The sequence below is a fragment of the Phocoena phocoena genome, chromosome 12 (genome assembly GCF_963924675.1).
Source record: "Phocoena phocoena chromosome 12, mPhoPho1.1, whole genome shotgun sequence".
Classification (NCBI taxonomy): domain Eukaryota; kingdom Metazoa; phylum Chordata; class Mammalia; order Artiodactyla; family Phocoenidae; genus Phocoena; species Phocoena phocoena.
Window position 1 is genome coordinate 61,046,175 of NC_089230.1, and position 15,157 is coordinate 61,061,331.

The following is a 15,157-nucleotide window of genomic DNA, read 5'->3' on the forward strand; positions in this document are numbered from 1 at the left end:
CTTTTCCTTTGTTACATTATGCCAACTTGGAACTAGAGATGATAATATTTAATGAAAATATTTCATATTTGAAGATGTGCATCTTCATTTACCAAATGGATTAAACAACTGATCAGTGTAGGAACAACAATCGAATCACAAAGTTACATTACAGACAACTACAAAAATATGAAAAAAATAATGTTTACAAATGATAGAGAAGAATAAATTATTTTTCAGTGCACATAATTAGGTATATATAAGATAATTTAAAACAAGTGCAGTGATTGCTGAGGCTGCGCTCTCAAAAATCTCCATCAAAATATATATGTCACCCAAGAGAGAGTGATACAAATAAATTATGACACAAAAGCTGAATGATGTCTCTTCTCATCTTCAAAACCTCAATAATATCTCATCAAAATAATTTGCCAAGTGTGCAAATGATGGAAAACTTTAATTCCAAAACCATTTCTCTAAATTACCAACGGATTTATATTCTTGATGTCTTTTCACATGGTCACAAGCCAAGCATGCATGTGATTCCCAAAATCGTGGAAGATTTACTGTGAAATCTTTCCTCCAGTTAAAGTAACTAAGGTATAATTTATTGTTTTTATCTACTTCCTTCAGATACTTTGCTAGCTCACTGGGAGAGTTATAATCTTCCACATGAATGAATGAATCTGCTGGAATATAATTCTCATAGTTTTCCCTAGATGGCCCCAAAACAACAGGCACAGAGCCAGCCAGAAAAGCATTGTAGAGCTTTTCTGTGATGTAATCTTTGTGGATTGAGTTTTCAAAGGAAAGATAAAATTTGCAAGTAGATATGGTAGGAATCAAATTTTTATCATTCACATACTCTCCAAATGCTTGCCCATAGGTATGGATTTCAATGCTTTTGCTTAGCTCATTGTAATACTTGACCCTAGCATGCTCAGGGTTCCAGTTACTTACAACCCAGCACACTAACTTCTCTTTGCTTGGCACTTCAAACACGAAGGGGTTTGTGCTCACCGTCAAGAAGCCATAAGGCACTTGGATATCTGAGTCGCGGCGATAAGTCAGAGTCAGGTTGAACAGGTGCTCAATGCCGCTCTTCTGGGGTGTGTGAGTTGGTGATTCCAAATTCATCCAAATCCATTTCTGGAAGGGTGGTCTCGCCTGCTGAGGTAAATTAGTCAGATCCCAACTGATGTCTCGGTGATGGATCAGAACCGCATGCGATTTGTTGTACAGGGACCGGTCCGTCGTGAGATGGCATCCTTGGATGTTGAACATTGCTTGGCAAGATGTAAGGTCAAAGGTCTGCCCAAATGGCCACACCCAAATCAGAATCGTAGTTTCGTTAAAATAATCAGTTTTGGTGGAGAAGAAATTTTTCATTTTCAGCACAGTGCTGGCTGACTCCATCGGATTGAAGATCCAGCTGTTGGTGGGCTTGATGTAAACGAGCAGACATGCCATGAAGCAGCCCAGGATAATGCAGACGATTAAAAATGGGCGGAGAATTCCTTTGGATGCCGAGGTCATAATTTTTCCTGTGAAACAGAAAAGGAAAGATAGAGGGGTAGGTAAATACATTTTGAGAGAAACAGGTGATACATCCTAAAATACACTTAATCACAAAATCAACTGCATTTTCCTTTCCAGTCTTAGCAAAAACTAAATATAGGATGTCAGTGCAATAAAATCAAGTTGTAACTTTAACAGTACCCGTTTCCTAAATGCTCACTCTCAGCTAGGCTTTGTGCCAAGCACTTTGCATACTTCATTTCCTTTGATCCTCACAGAACCCCTATCAAGGAGGTCTTTTATCACCTCTTCTCTGCAGAATGAAGAAGTTGAGGGCCAGAGATATAAGTAACTAGCTTACCCTAACTAGCTTATCCATTGAGTTATGCTCTTTCTTGCCTTCTACAACCTTTTTTGAACAAATAATACAAACATCAATAATCCATTGAGGTGCATTTGGCACCTCAGGTTTTATTGTCTTGATTTCTCTAGTCTCTGCCCTTTATATGAGTGAGGACTATTTACCCAGGAGTTAAATTCAGATCCATTTCCCAAAACAAGAACAGTATCTGACACTTATCTGGTGCTCATTAGCGCCAAGCATTAATCTGAGGACTTACATGAACATATATATATACATATGTGTGTGTGTTAATGTATATACATATGTGTGGTGTGTGTGTCTACGTAAGCATACATATTAACTCATTATATTCCTATCTTAATCATGAAGAAACTAAAGCCCAAAATGGTTAAGAAACTTGCCCAAGGTGATATAGTAAGTGGCAGAATACACTTTTAAACTCAGGCTCTGGCCCCAGAGTCTGGGCACTTGAGGACTACATTTTTTTTTTCTTTGCGGTACGCGAACCTTGCACTGTTGTGGCCTCTCCCGTTGCGGAGCACAGGCCCCGGACGCGCAGGTTCAGCGGCCATGGCTCACGGGCCCAGCTGCCCCGCGGCATGTGGGATCTTCCCGGACCGGGGCACGAACCCGTGTCCCCTGCATCGGCAGGCGGACTCTCAACCATTGCGCCACCAGGGAAGCCCGAGGACTACATTTTTATAATCATTGATTCCCTTGGTTGCAGCCAGAGGATACAATCATCTTAATGATAACAGTATGTAAACTCCATGAGGGGCTTTGTTTCTCACTGCTGTGTCCTCATCACCAGGTTACAGTAGATGCTTAATAGATGCTGTGTATGTTGCATGAATGAATGGGTGGATTGCTGAGTACCAACTATGCCCAAGGTAAAATGCTTGGTAACTAAACAAAAGTGAACAAAGTGTGAATGAATGAAATTATACTTAGTTGCTTTCTTGGTGTATTTTAACACATATCCTTCTACAGAATAACTACCTTTAAATTGACTTACAGGTATTCCTACCAGTAGATGAGCAAAATCTCCTAGTTTTGATTCTCTTTGTAGCAACTCAAAGTTGTCATATTGTACGTTTTAATCCCACAACACTTTTTTGGCCAAACGGGAAGAATTGGTTGCTAGGCAGAAACAACATTCTTTCCACTCCTCTCAGTTCTCCTGCTTCCTGGACATTTTGAGTTTCTTGAGGTTCTTCTTGTTAACTCTCTGCACAGCTTCCCCTTTCAACTTTCCACTGCTGTCGGGGTCAATTACTAAACAACAGGGGCAGTTACTCAGTAACCCCTGCTTTGTACAGAAACTGTCAGAAAAGTTTGTCTCTTGGACGCAAATTGACATCCCCTTGACAGGAACTTTTTCACCTACTCCTCATTACTAAAATTCAGTTGGATACCCAACATGTCTTGAATTATTATACAACCTATTTTTGAAGGACCCACAGCTGTGTCACTATAGCTCTCAAGAGAGACAGCAATAAATGTATAGCATAAAGCAAATCATAAACAGGATAATTAAAGTTTTTGACATCATTTTTTAATAGTTTCAAGTAATATGAAGGAATATAATTTAAAGACTTTAGCATTAAAAATAAGAGTCTTAGTAAAAGATTTGTAAGAATTTGAATGTGTATAATTGTGTTTTCCATTAAGAGACCTTCAGTCGTACTTTAAGAATGCTCTAAGTGTTAAAGAATGGAGGAGCTTGGAATAGAAACGGTTCAGGTGTGATTCTCAAACCATAAGTATACTTCAAGGTATTATGTAGAGAAATGTGAAACCAAGAAGAACAGAAGGCTTCTTCAAGGTGTGGTAATTCTAGATGTGTGTGTGTGTGTGTGTGTGTGTGTGTGTGTGTGTGTGTGTTTTGAATCCTTATTTTAAATGGAAAGAAACAGGCATATGTCTGGAAAAGATGGAAACTCTAACTGTCAATCACTGTGTGGTACACTTACTCTCTATATGTTGTCCGGGTTCATAATCAAACCACTCCTGATAAAGCAAGACTTTTTAATCCTCAGTTAAAAAAGCATAAAAATCAGAAACCCTTTGAACAGAACTTTGGATCTACTTGGGGATCTTGAGATCAACTCAAATCAACCCCAAAGACCTGAAATGAATCACTGACAAATTAATAGGTGGATTAAAATTAGAAATGGTTTAAAAAAGCAGAAGGGTTGCCATATATAGTCACATTGTGACTTCTTTCCTGTTAAACAAAATAAAATTTGAAAGTGCTTCCTACAGTGCCTGGACAATAGAAAGCACTAGGTGTTTGCTATTATGTTACTATTTCTTGTTAAACAGTCAAGAATCAGAGCTCTCATCATAGCTGAAAGTCTTTTGGACTAATAGATTCTGATTTTATGCAAATTATTACCATTTCTAACCACACACACGCCTACAGTCTCCTCTAAGTACAAAACATAACTCATTAATAATGTCTGGATAAAATACGTAAGAAAACAAAGTATAATGAATATAAGCAGGTCTTTCAATAAGTCACGGTATGAGTCTTTTCACAAAACGTTGCTCTACAAGCACATTATACTTAGAGGATTCTGTAGCAGATATTTGCTAGTGTTTACTGCCTGGCAGTTGCTCTGCCGTCTTCTGAAAATAGTGCCCGAATTTCTTATCGAGATACCTCTCCTCTCCTGTGTGCAATCTTTGGGACTGCAGAGGACAATATCTCCCTTTTTCTTAACCAGTGTTGAGCAGGGGAGCCAGATCATTCAAACTCTCTCTCTCTCTCTCTGGGTGTTTAAATCTTGAGTGTAAGGGCCAGGAGGGAAAATATATTGGAGCTGATTAACCACAGTGGGGTCCCCTGAGAAGACAATTATATAAACTCTGCTATCTGGGTCCAAGGAGCTCCCCGTGATGCTGCCTTCCTGTGCTTGGTTCTTCAGATATTCCTTCAGTTCTAAGAGCTAGCTACTCCATAAACTTGCAATAATTTCCTTTTTGTTTACATTAGTTATAATTGGTTTTATTGCTTGAAACAAACAAATCCAAACAAACAACAAAAACAAACAACAAAACCCTAATCAAGCCAAAAAAAAACCCCAAAATGAAAAAACAAAAACCCAATTGATTATCTCTCCTTTTTTTTTTTTTTCTTCCTGCAGTAGGTTAGGTATATAACTTAAATCTTTCAAAAAATTATCTGGATTTAAAAAACCTATATATAAATTCTAAAAACAGCAAACAAATCTCTTCACTTTACATTAAGCCATAGACTGCACCTAGAGTTTAGCTATTTGGTGGTGTCTAACTTAACAGTTAGTAATCTGTTTAGGCCAGCTCAGAGAACAATTTTTCCCCATATAATCATTATGGTGTTTAGCGTCATGACATTAGTATCTGGAATTCTGCAAAAGTCTTCTGAATACTCCATTGATGTTCGTAATTTAAATTGCCCCTTTAAAAAAATTCGGGGAGGTTGGTATTGTTTTGTTTTGCTTCTACTCTTTCCTACAACTTTTATGCTAAAATCCTTTACAAGAATAAAAATATAAGCCTTCTACTTTCTACACTGTACACCGAATTATATTCTGTCTCAAAGCACTGTAAGACTTAATATATTCATGGCTTTACTTTCAAAGACTCCCTTGACACCTCACATTCCACTAAACATTTCTTGTGGGCATTCCTGCTCTGAGTTCCCACAATTCTCCCCATTAGCTCCTGAGCCAAATGCCTCGTGCCTTTGGGAGAAATGCCATTTACTTTTTGGCAAGAAGACACTGGTTGATCTCTGGAATGCTATCAAATTTGTGTTTGTGAACATTTCTCAAAGACCTTTGGATGCAATCTCTGGTATTTCCAGGCAAAAGCCTCTGTTTTACTTCCTCCAAACACCAGAGAAGCTGCCACCAAAATATACCAGCTTTGGTCAGCAATGCTTTTCCTGAATATTCCTCAGAATACATTCTGGCATAACTGACAATTTCCTGACTTATTAATACAGTGGTTTCATCTTTAGGGTTATTACCTCTAAATGCTCAAAAACCTTTTTTTTTTTTTTTTTTTCTGCTTTCACTTTTGTCTCAGACATTTGTTTCCTTTGGTCTGCAAGTTGCCAACTGCCACGTCTCCTGCCCTGCACACTTCTTTATCTTGGATAGTTTCTACATTCAGTCTCTGAAATTTTCTTTTCAATTCAGGGATTAACCTTTTTTAGTCTGATCTTTTATCTGCTCTCTTCTCTTTACTCATAATCACTAGTTCTTAATCACTGTCTCAATTCACTTTAGAAGCTCTATTTACCAGCTCTGGCTGTAGCTAGAACAATCAGATCTGACACTGAGCCCAAGTGTAACGTGGCCCATGTGCCACCTAAACACAGGAACACCCCAGACAGGATGGGGGTAGTTTCTGTCATTTTCCCAGAACATGCTTTCTGGATTCCCTTGAGTCAGTCTTTCATAATTTCATAGTGCTTTCTATGATTATTGTCAGGTGTTGGACCATAGCAGCCAGGTAATGAAGGTCAAGGATGCCTTTAAAAAAAGAAACCTCTCATTTTTGGGCCAAAATATTACTATATGTTCCTGACTCTGAGAGTTTCTTTCTTTTCGATGACAAAGTAGAGCAATTAACCCATTGAAGGAGCCTTGACATTTCCCTTTCCTTCAAATCCACACCCAACCCAGCACGAGACCTGCCGGTTTTGCCTCCTCAATATTTCTTAGATTAGTTGACTTCTCCCCATTTCCCTGGGTTAAAATGTGTATCATCTCTTGTATGGACTACTAACATTGCTTTTTAAGTGGTCCACCTGGCACTCACTTTTGATCCTTTCGGTTCATTCACACTGTAGTAGACCAGTGATTCTCAAAGTGTGTTCCCAAGACTGCCTCAGCATCAGCATCTCCTGGGATCTTGTTAGAAATGCAAATTCCCCCACCCGAATCTTGACATATGGAAGCAGAGACTCTAGGGTGAGGCCCGGCAATCCATTTAAAAAGTCCTCCAAGTGATTCCAACATACACTTTTGAAACCACACATCACGTTACCCTTCTGTTTAAGGGTATGAATTCCAGTTGCTTTTAAGATAAAGTAAAAAAGTCTTAATGTGGCTTAAACAGTTTTGGATGATGGGGACCTTGCCTCTGTCTCCAGCCTCAGTGCGTTGACAAACTCTTTTGCATTCTCTGCAATGCTGTGCTTGGCCGTCTTGCATGGGGTCACTGCACCAGTTCTTCCCCCTCCCTGAACAGTTTCCTGCTCTTTCTTTTTTTTTTTTTTTTTTTTGCGGTACGCAGGCCTCTCACTGTTGTGGCCTCTCCCGTTGCGGAGCACAGGCTCCGGACGCGCAGGCTCAGCGGGCATGGCTCACGGGCCCAGCCGCTCTGCGGCATGTGGGATCTTCCCAGACTGGGGCACGAACCCGTGTCCCCTGAATTGGCAGGTGGACTCTCAACCACTGCGCCACCAGGGAAGCCCTGTTGAGTCAATTTTGAAACTCAACTAACCTCAAAGAGCTAAATTGCCTAAAAACAATAAAGGCGGAGAAAAGGAATCATTTAAATAAAATTTTCAGTTATATCCCAGAGTTTGTCCACATGTCATCAGTTAATGGTTTCAAAGGATTTATAAGTATTTATTTTTACCATTCCTTAAAACTTAATATGGAATTCCTTCTCTATAAATTTTTGCATTCTTAATTCCCTGGATCTCACCAGACTACTATTGAATATATAAGGCCATATGCTTTGAATCACCAGTTTGATAGTTGGATTTCCATCAGTCTTACTACCAGGAATGTCTCTTCTTTTAGGTGTCCCTCAATTGTTTCTGTGAAAGACCATGCAAGTTTCATTTGGACCCCAACCAGTGTGGCAGCAACAGTCCCCATCCACTGTTTGTCCTTCTTCATCATGTGGTTCCACTAGTCTGAGAATCATCTTAATGCAGCTGTCCTTCTCCTCCTAACCATTCAATGTGTGGACCTAGAAACACAAATGCAGCTTTTCACTGACCTCTAACCTTCAGGGTGCCAGAGTTTCTGGGTCCACGTCACAGTTGAAAAACCAGCTCTCTGATCAAACTTGGTCACTGATTCCAGCATCTCTGAATATGCTGGGACACTCACAACATCTCTTCCAGAACTTTTCCTTCAATTTCTGGTCCTCTATCTGCTAACAGTACAGACTTTATTCTCGTTTATAGGGCAAGTGAGTGAATCCACAGGAAATAAACTACCTTCTCTGGCTCTTTCCTCTACCCTTATCCCCAACGTTAAATTCTTGCTCTTCCAGCTACAAAAGCAAAAATGAGAACAAAAAAACAAAACACCATCATGCATATCAAAGCATGTTAGCAGATACTAAGAAGGAGGATGCCTGAATGAAAGAGTATCTACCTACAGAGAGAAACATTGGATGGGGCATTGCCATGACAACAGTTTCTGCATCAGACTAAATTCTGAAGGCTGATCATCTTTTGAACTCATGTGAAGCTAATTAGCACCAGCTTTACTGGGGTTAAATAAAAACAGATTACTGTAGTTAATGAGGAGCTTCTGAAACTTCAACTTAAGTCTATAATAAAAGAATTGGCCAGTAAGAACTAAAATAGAAAGGATGAGCCACAAGAAGTCAAGAACCTGAGACAATATGATAGAAGTGTTGTTCAGAAGATTGTAGGGAAAAAAAAAGAAGTTGCAAGTTTAATCAACTTGCAGCTGAGTAATCTGAAAATGAACTGATTGATTAACATACTTAACAGAAGATAATATTATTAGAAGAAAGATGGAAATGGAGAAATTAGGAGTAAAAATTCCAAGAGTAAGAAACTTTTAATCTTGGAGATACAAGTGCTACAGTCCTTGCAGGGGAGGATTTCTATCATATCTTGGTGGGAATTCAATTGGCCCCTTTGGCTTCTTTATCTGTAACCTGAATGAAACATCGTCAAGGGTCACCTAAGAGTCTTATTCTGATACCATTCTTAATAAATAATCTTTTGAATATTTATTTTACCAAGCAGTTGAATACTCAGAAGAAAACACCATATTTGATGAACACTGTTCTCTTATCTTCTATTAAAGAACCTTCACCCTTCCTAAAACCGCTCCTCTGTTCTATCCTTGCAGATAGTCACATCATCCATACACCTGCCTAAGTCTCCAGTTGGAAAGCATGATTTACTGCCTCCACTCCCTAACCTGACTTCCATAGATTACCACAATTAGTCAACTGAAATGCCATAACATTTGTTAAATCTCACTCTCTTTCTCCATCTTTTTGCCACTTCATTGTTTAGGTCTGCATCACTTATTTCCTGGATTGTTGTAATGAACCATTAACTGTTATCACTGATACTGGTCTTGCTTTCCTTCGATTCATAGTAAAAACTGTGACTTGAGTGTCCTTTTTTTTCCTTTTTCCCTTTAATTCTCTCTCTTTCAAAAAAGTTTTATTATAGAAGTTGTGTTGGGGAAGAAGGTGTTAAAGCAGCTGGCCTGAGATCCCGCTTATTACCAGGGAGATGATCCTGGGGGGTGGGAGGAAGAATGCAGGCGACCTGGTCTAATGTCCTTGAAAACAGGATAACTTGACCTCCAGGTCAACAGACTAATATTTGCTGGAAGGGAGAATTCTTATCTATGAAATACTTTAAGGAAGATGTTCTTGGTTTAGAATTGCTTACTGTAAACAGACATATACTTGTATGGATTTATGAGGTATGGCTCGCTGGAGAATGTTACATAAGCTATACAATTGTATAAGCTATACAATTCTCTTGAGTATAAAATGGAGATGTTTTCCTTATATGATGTCTTATTTACCAAAACACTTTCAGGTATATGTCTGAATTTATTTCAAGGTTATCTATTCTATTCTACTGATCTATCTGTTGATTATAACATGCTTTAAATTGTTTATATAGTTTTCCTCCTCATAATTATTTTCTTTAATTGTATATAACCTGCTTATTTTTCCAAATAACAACAGAATAATTTTCATCAAGCCCATCCTTGAAAAAAATCTTTTTTTTTTATAAGCAGATATTCATTTTTAATTATTATTTATTTATTTTTGGCTGTGTTGGGTCTTCGTTTCTGTGCGAGGACTTTCTCTAGTTGCGGCAAGCGGGGGCCACTCTTCATCGCGGTGCGCGGGCCTCTCACTATCACGGCGTCTCTTGTTGCAGAGCACAGGCTCCAGACGTGCAGGCTCAGTAGCTGTGGCTCACGGGCCTAGTTGCTCCACGGCATGTGGGATCTTCCCAGACCGGGGCTCGAACCCGTGTCCTCTGCATTGGCAGGGAGATTCTCAACCACTGCACCACCAGGGAAGCCCTCTTGTTAGTATTTTGGAGAAATATTTCATTATGTCTGTTTAAATTATTTGAAAAAATAACATACCAAAAGTATTTGTTCTTCTCAATGAAAACACGCTATGCCATTCTTTTAAAATTGTTCATATCCTGGGTAAAGATTGATGGTGTCTTATGTATAGAATATTTATTTTTCTGAGGCATTTCATGTTTTTGCTGGCCTTGTCACTGTTAACGTATTTTTCTTCCCTCATACCTCCTGATTATTTCTGAAATAGAGAAACACTAATGATTTTACATTTTTATATTTTATTGTAACACTTTACAGAACTCCTATCAATTTTAAGAATTTTTTGTTGATTTTATTGAGTTATTGAGATACATTTGCATGGCCCTTGTAAATAATAATATTTTCTTTACAATTTCAGTAGGTAAAATACATTGTTCATGGCTTAGAATTTTTGAAAAGACATTAAATAATAAGAGTGATAGTTGGCTTCTTTGGCACTTTCTATTTGTAAGGACTGTGTCACTTCTCACCATTTTATAAGATAGAGATACTGTTCTCATGTTAAGGAAGTTTCTTTCTATACCTTTAAATCAATTACTGATTCTATTTTTTCATTTGCTTGTTTTAATTAAGTACTTTTTCTTCTACTAATAGTATCCTATGATTTTGTATTAGGTCTTTGATTTGTTATGATATTAATATATTTCCTTATTTAAATCTTCCCTAAATTATTGGCATAACACTATTTTTCTGTACAAATTAGTGCTGATATTTATTTAGGTATTTTTGCATACATATCCAGAAGTGAGTATGTATTTTTTGTTATGGGGCCCTCTATTTTTTTTTTTAACATCTTTATTGGAGTATAATTGCTTTACAAAAGTGTGTTAGTTTCTGTTTATAACAAAGTGAATCAGTTATACATATACATATGTTCCCATATCTCTTCCCTCTTGCATCTCCCTCCCTCCCACCCTCCCTATCCCACCCCTCTAGGTGGTCACAAAGCACTGAGCTGATCTCCCTGTGCTATGCGGCTGCTTCCCACTAGCTATCTATTTTACGTTTGATAGTGCACGACCCAGCAATCCCACTACTGGGCATATAGCCTGAGAAAACCATAATTCAAAAAGAGTCATGTACCAAAATGTTCATTGCAGCTCTATTTACAATAGCCAGGACATGGAAGCAACCTAAGTGTCCATCAACAGATGAATGGATAAAGAAGATGTGGCACATATATACAATGGAATATTACTCAGCCATAAAAGGAAATGAAATTGAGTTATTTGTAGCGAGGTGGATGGACCTGGAGTCTGTTATACAGAGAGAAGTATGTCAGAAAGAGAAAAACAAATACCGTATTCTAACACATATATATGGAATCTAAGAAAAGAAAAAAAAAAGATCATGAAGAACCTAGGGGTAAGACAGGAATAAAGACACAGACCTACTAGAGAATGGACTTGGGGATATGGGGAGGGGGAAGGGTAAGCTGTGACAAAGTGAGAGAGTGGCATGGACATATATACACTACCAAACATAAAATAGATAGCTATGGGGCCCTCTTAATTAAGTTTTGATATTAAGACTAGACTATCTATATAGAGGATTAGATGAGATTGCACTGTTCCTAACATATTCTAAGTACAAAATAAATGCCAACTGTTGTTATTAATATTTATTTTGGGCATTAGGTAGTATTACCGAGAAGCTTTTGTAGCATGAGGATTATTTTTCCTTGAGAATTTGAAACCAATTGGTCCTGATCCCTCTCTTTTTTAGTTATCTGATAACATTTCCAATTTCTTTTATTTATATATTTAATTTTTTTCTATTACTTGAGTTAATTTTGATCATTTGCATTATCCCAGAATTGTCCATGGCAACAAGATTTATAAATATATTAACATCTCACTGCATGTAGTACTTTCTAAAAATAGCAACAGCAGAGCAACAACAACGACCGCCTCTGATTTTGTTCTTATGTCATTTCCCTTGTGTCTAATTCTGTTTATTTACCCTTAAAGAAATCAGAGGCAGCATTACTTTCTGTTATGGACTGAATGTTTATGTCCTCCCAAAATTGATATGTTTAAGCCTTAATTCCCAATGTGGCTGTATTTGGAGATGGGTCCTTTAAGGAAGAAATTACAATTAAATGAGGTTGCAAGGGTGGGACCCTGGACCAAAAGGATTAGTGTTATAAGAAGAGACACCAGAGAGCTTTTGCTTTTCTCCCTGCTCTTGCAAACTCACCAATAGGAGGTCATGTGAGCACATAGCTAGAAGGTGGCCATCTGCAGACCAAGGGGAGAGCTCTCACCAGGCACCTTAATCTTGAACTGCTAGCCTCCAGAATTGTGAGAAAATAAATATCTGTTACTTAAGCCTCCCAGTCTGTGGTATTTTGTTATGGCAGCTCTAGCAAACTAATGCACCTCCTCATCTAAGTCTTTTATATTTTGACACTCCTTTTATCATGAATGTGTGTCACAGCACTTTATTGTATTGCTCAATCAATATTTCTTACATGGATGAAATCAACAAAAAGTTATATCCCTCCTTTTGAATGAACAAACTCACCATTCAGTTACCTGTGTGTACATGTTAGGTTGATGTGACCGATTATCTCTAGGTACACTGACAATATCTTTTTTTCTGAGCCGGAAAGAACAGAAACAAATCCTGAATGTTTTCCCTTTGGTGCTTGAGGGCCAGTAGGTACCAATGTTATCTATTTGTCTCTCTCTAACGTTAAAAGTAATAGTCCAAATGTAGTAGATACAAAGGTAACAAATGATCCACTCACTTTATGTTCATCCATGACTCAGACTTGTTTCTTACTTTTATGCTATGTGAAATAAGTGCTAGATTATATCTTTAAACAAAAGTGGAAAGGAAGACCATCCACTGGCTGTGGACTGTGTGGGGCATATGGCATGTTGTTTTGTGACTGAGAACACCTGCTCTGCACACAGTGTGCCGGTTTCCAATCCTGAATCTACCTCTGGCTCTCTGTGAAGCTTTCCAGCAATATCCTCAACCTTTCCATGTGTCAGTTATTCATCTACAAAATAAGAAGAATACCAACTTGCCAGATTTGTGCATGTTAAATGAATTGATACATGTAAATTACCTGGATCCGCCCCTGGTGCATAGCAAGCATTCAGTAATTATGAACTGTAATATTTGCCACATATACACGTGTAGGGCTTAAGATGTATGCTTTTTCATTTCTGAATATGAAATTGCCACATATAGCAGTAGCAGTAAGACACTTTGCACTTCTCTGAAAGACAGGGTTGCAGATTTTTCATGGGATAACCTAGTCACTTAACCACTAAGCAATCGATCACCTCTCACAAAAAAGAAACTGGTATTTTGCAGCATGAATGTGTCACTGGCCACAATGCAAAAGGCAATTTGCTCCATTTTAATTTGATTTTGTTCCATCTTTTAGAGTAATTACTGGACAATTATTTTGACATAAGCTGGATGCTCAATAGGCAGATCTGGCTCCATGTGATTAAGAAACTCATTTTCTCTGATGTGCTTTGCCCCTCTTTGACCTTCAATTTCTAAAAACATATTTTTCAGGTGTTCTCTTTAGAAGTGATTTTTCACCCTTTTTCATTTTCTTACTTATTGTTTTTCTGTACTGAAATTCCATTTTTTCTTACAGCCAGCAAACTAACTGACCCCAAGCTTTGCATATAGCAAATGCTCATTTAAGTGACACAGTGTCATAAATGGGTGGTACAATAAATATAAGTAAACTGCCTTAAAGAACTCATAAGCCAAAAAAAAAAGAAGTGGTAAACTAAGATACAAATCCTGTTGAATAATATATACTTTAAAAGATTTTATCTTAATGAGACTTTCCTCCTCTGAGCCTTCATAGTCACTCTGCGTCTCTCCAACGTGGCACCACCTACCTAAAAGGGTGGTTATGAAGAAATAGAAGGTAACATAAAACAGAGTAATAGTTTGAAAGCTATGTACGCATTTTTCGTTTTGAACTTTCTCAGTGCATGACCTTAATCCTAGCTGACCTGTCTATCTAACCTGTCTTGGGGCTGAAGTGGGGTAGGTAAGTTAGGATTTATTCGAGAAGAAATGAAAAGAGAAAGGAGAATGTACTTTTCAGCTTCTGACATGTAGTACCAGATGCAAGCTCAGTTACTATTTTGAGAGGAGATTTTTCAAATGCATTTATTCTCTTTTTAACATATCAAGGTCTAAGATTGAAGGAAGCTCTCTGGGCTTTGGCCTAAGTCGGGGATGTCAGATCATTAAGGTTGATATTAAAAAGAGAGGAGTGGGGAGGCCTCTTGAAAACCACAGGAAGTGTCAAAGTCAACTTGGCCAGTGTGGTCAGACACCTGAGATCTTGAGGGACAGCTTTCGCAAGCATCCCTTGGTATGGGTGGATGAGATATGGCTGGGAAGCTTGTAGGGGCGGGGGGTGCCATGATGTGGTGAGGTGGCCCTGCAGGACTGCAGGGCTGACTGCCTGGCCTGAGGCTGGGTGGCAGCCACAGCCAGATCCCGGAAAGGTCTTAGCACTCAAGAAGCTGAAGGGAACCCATGGCAACCAGGCTGCTCCACTGTGTGTCATTACGGGTGATGAGACAAAAATTCACATTTTAAGACAAGAAAAATGTAAACATTTTTCTCTGCCTGTTTGGGCATCCTCCCTCCCCTCCAGTGTGCTATGTGCATCTACATTATGCATTAACCAGACCAGCCCAACGGCAGAAATACCTGCTCAACCATAAAGATCAATTTTTCTTTTTCTGGTGTCAGACATGTAACTCCTTAGCAGACAACTTTGGTGAACTTTACGTAACATGACCCTGTAAGGGGTCATAATGACCACCTTACGTGCAGACATCTTTGGTGAACTTTCTGTACAATGCCAATATATCATTCCCCTTAAAGACAGCAATTGGTGTAGAATAGACTGGTCAGACGA

At 38.5% G+C, this 15,157-nt stretch overlaps 1 protein-coding gene across 1 annotated transcript in view; it reads right to left on the reverse strand.

The window, feature by feature from the left end:
* Positions 1-422: 422 nt before the first annotated feature.
* The window catches only part of FUT9 (fucosyltransferase 9), a 35,381-nt gene continuing 20,646 nt past the window's right edge, over positions 423-15,157 (reverse strand). Inside the window, exon 2 of the mRNA XM_065889143.1 lies at positions 423-1,523. Coding sequence (XP_065745215.1) covers positions 436-1,515 — 1,080 coding nt within the window. The 5' untranslated portion in view covers positions 1,516-1,523 and the 3' untranslated portion in view covers positions 423-435. The remainder of the gene's footprint in view (positions 1,524-15,157) is intronic.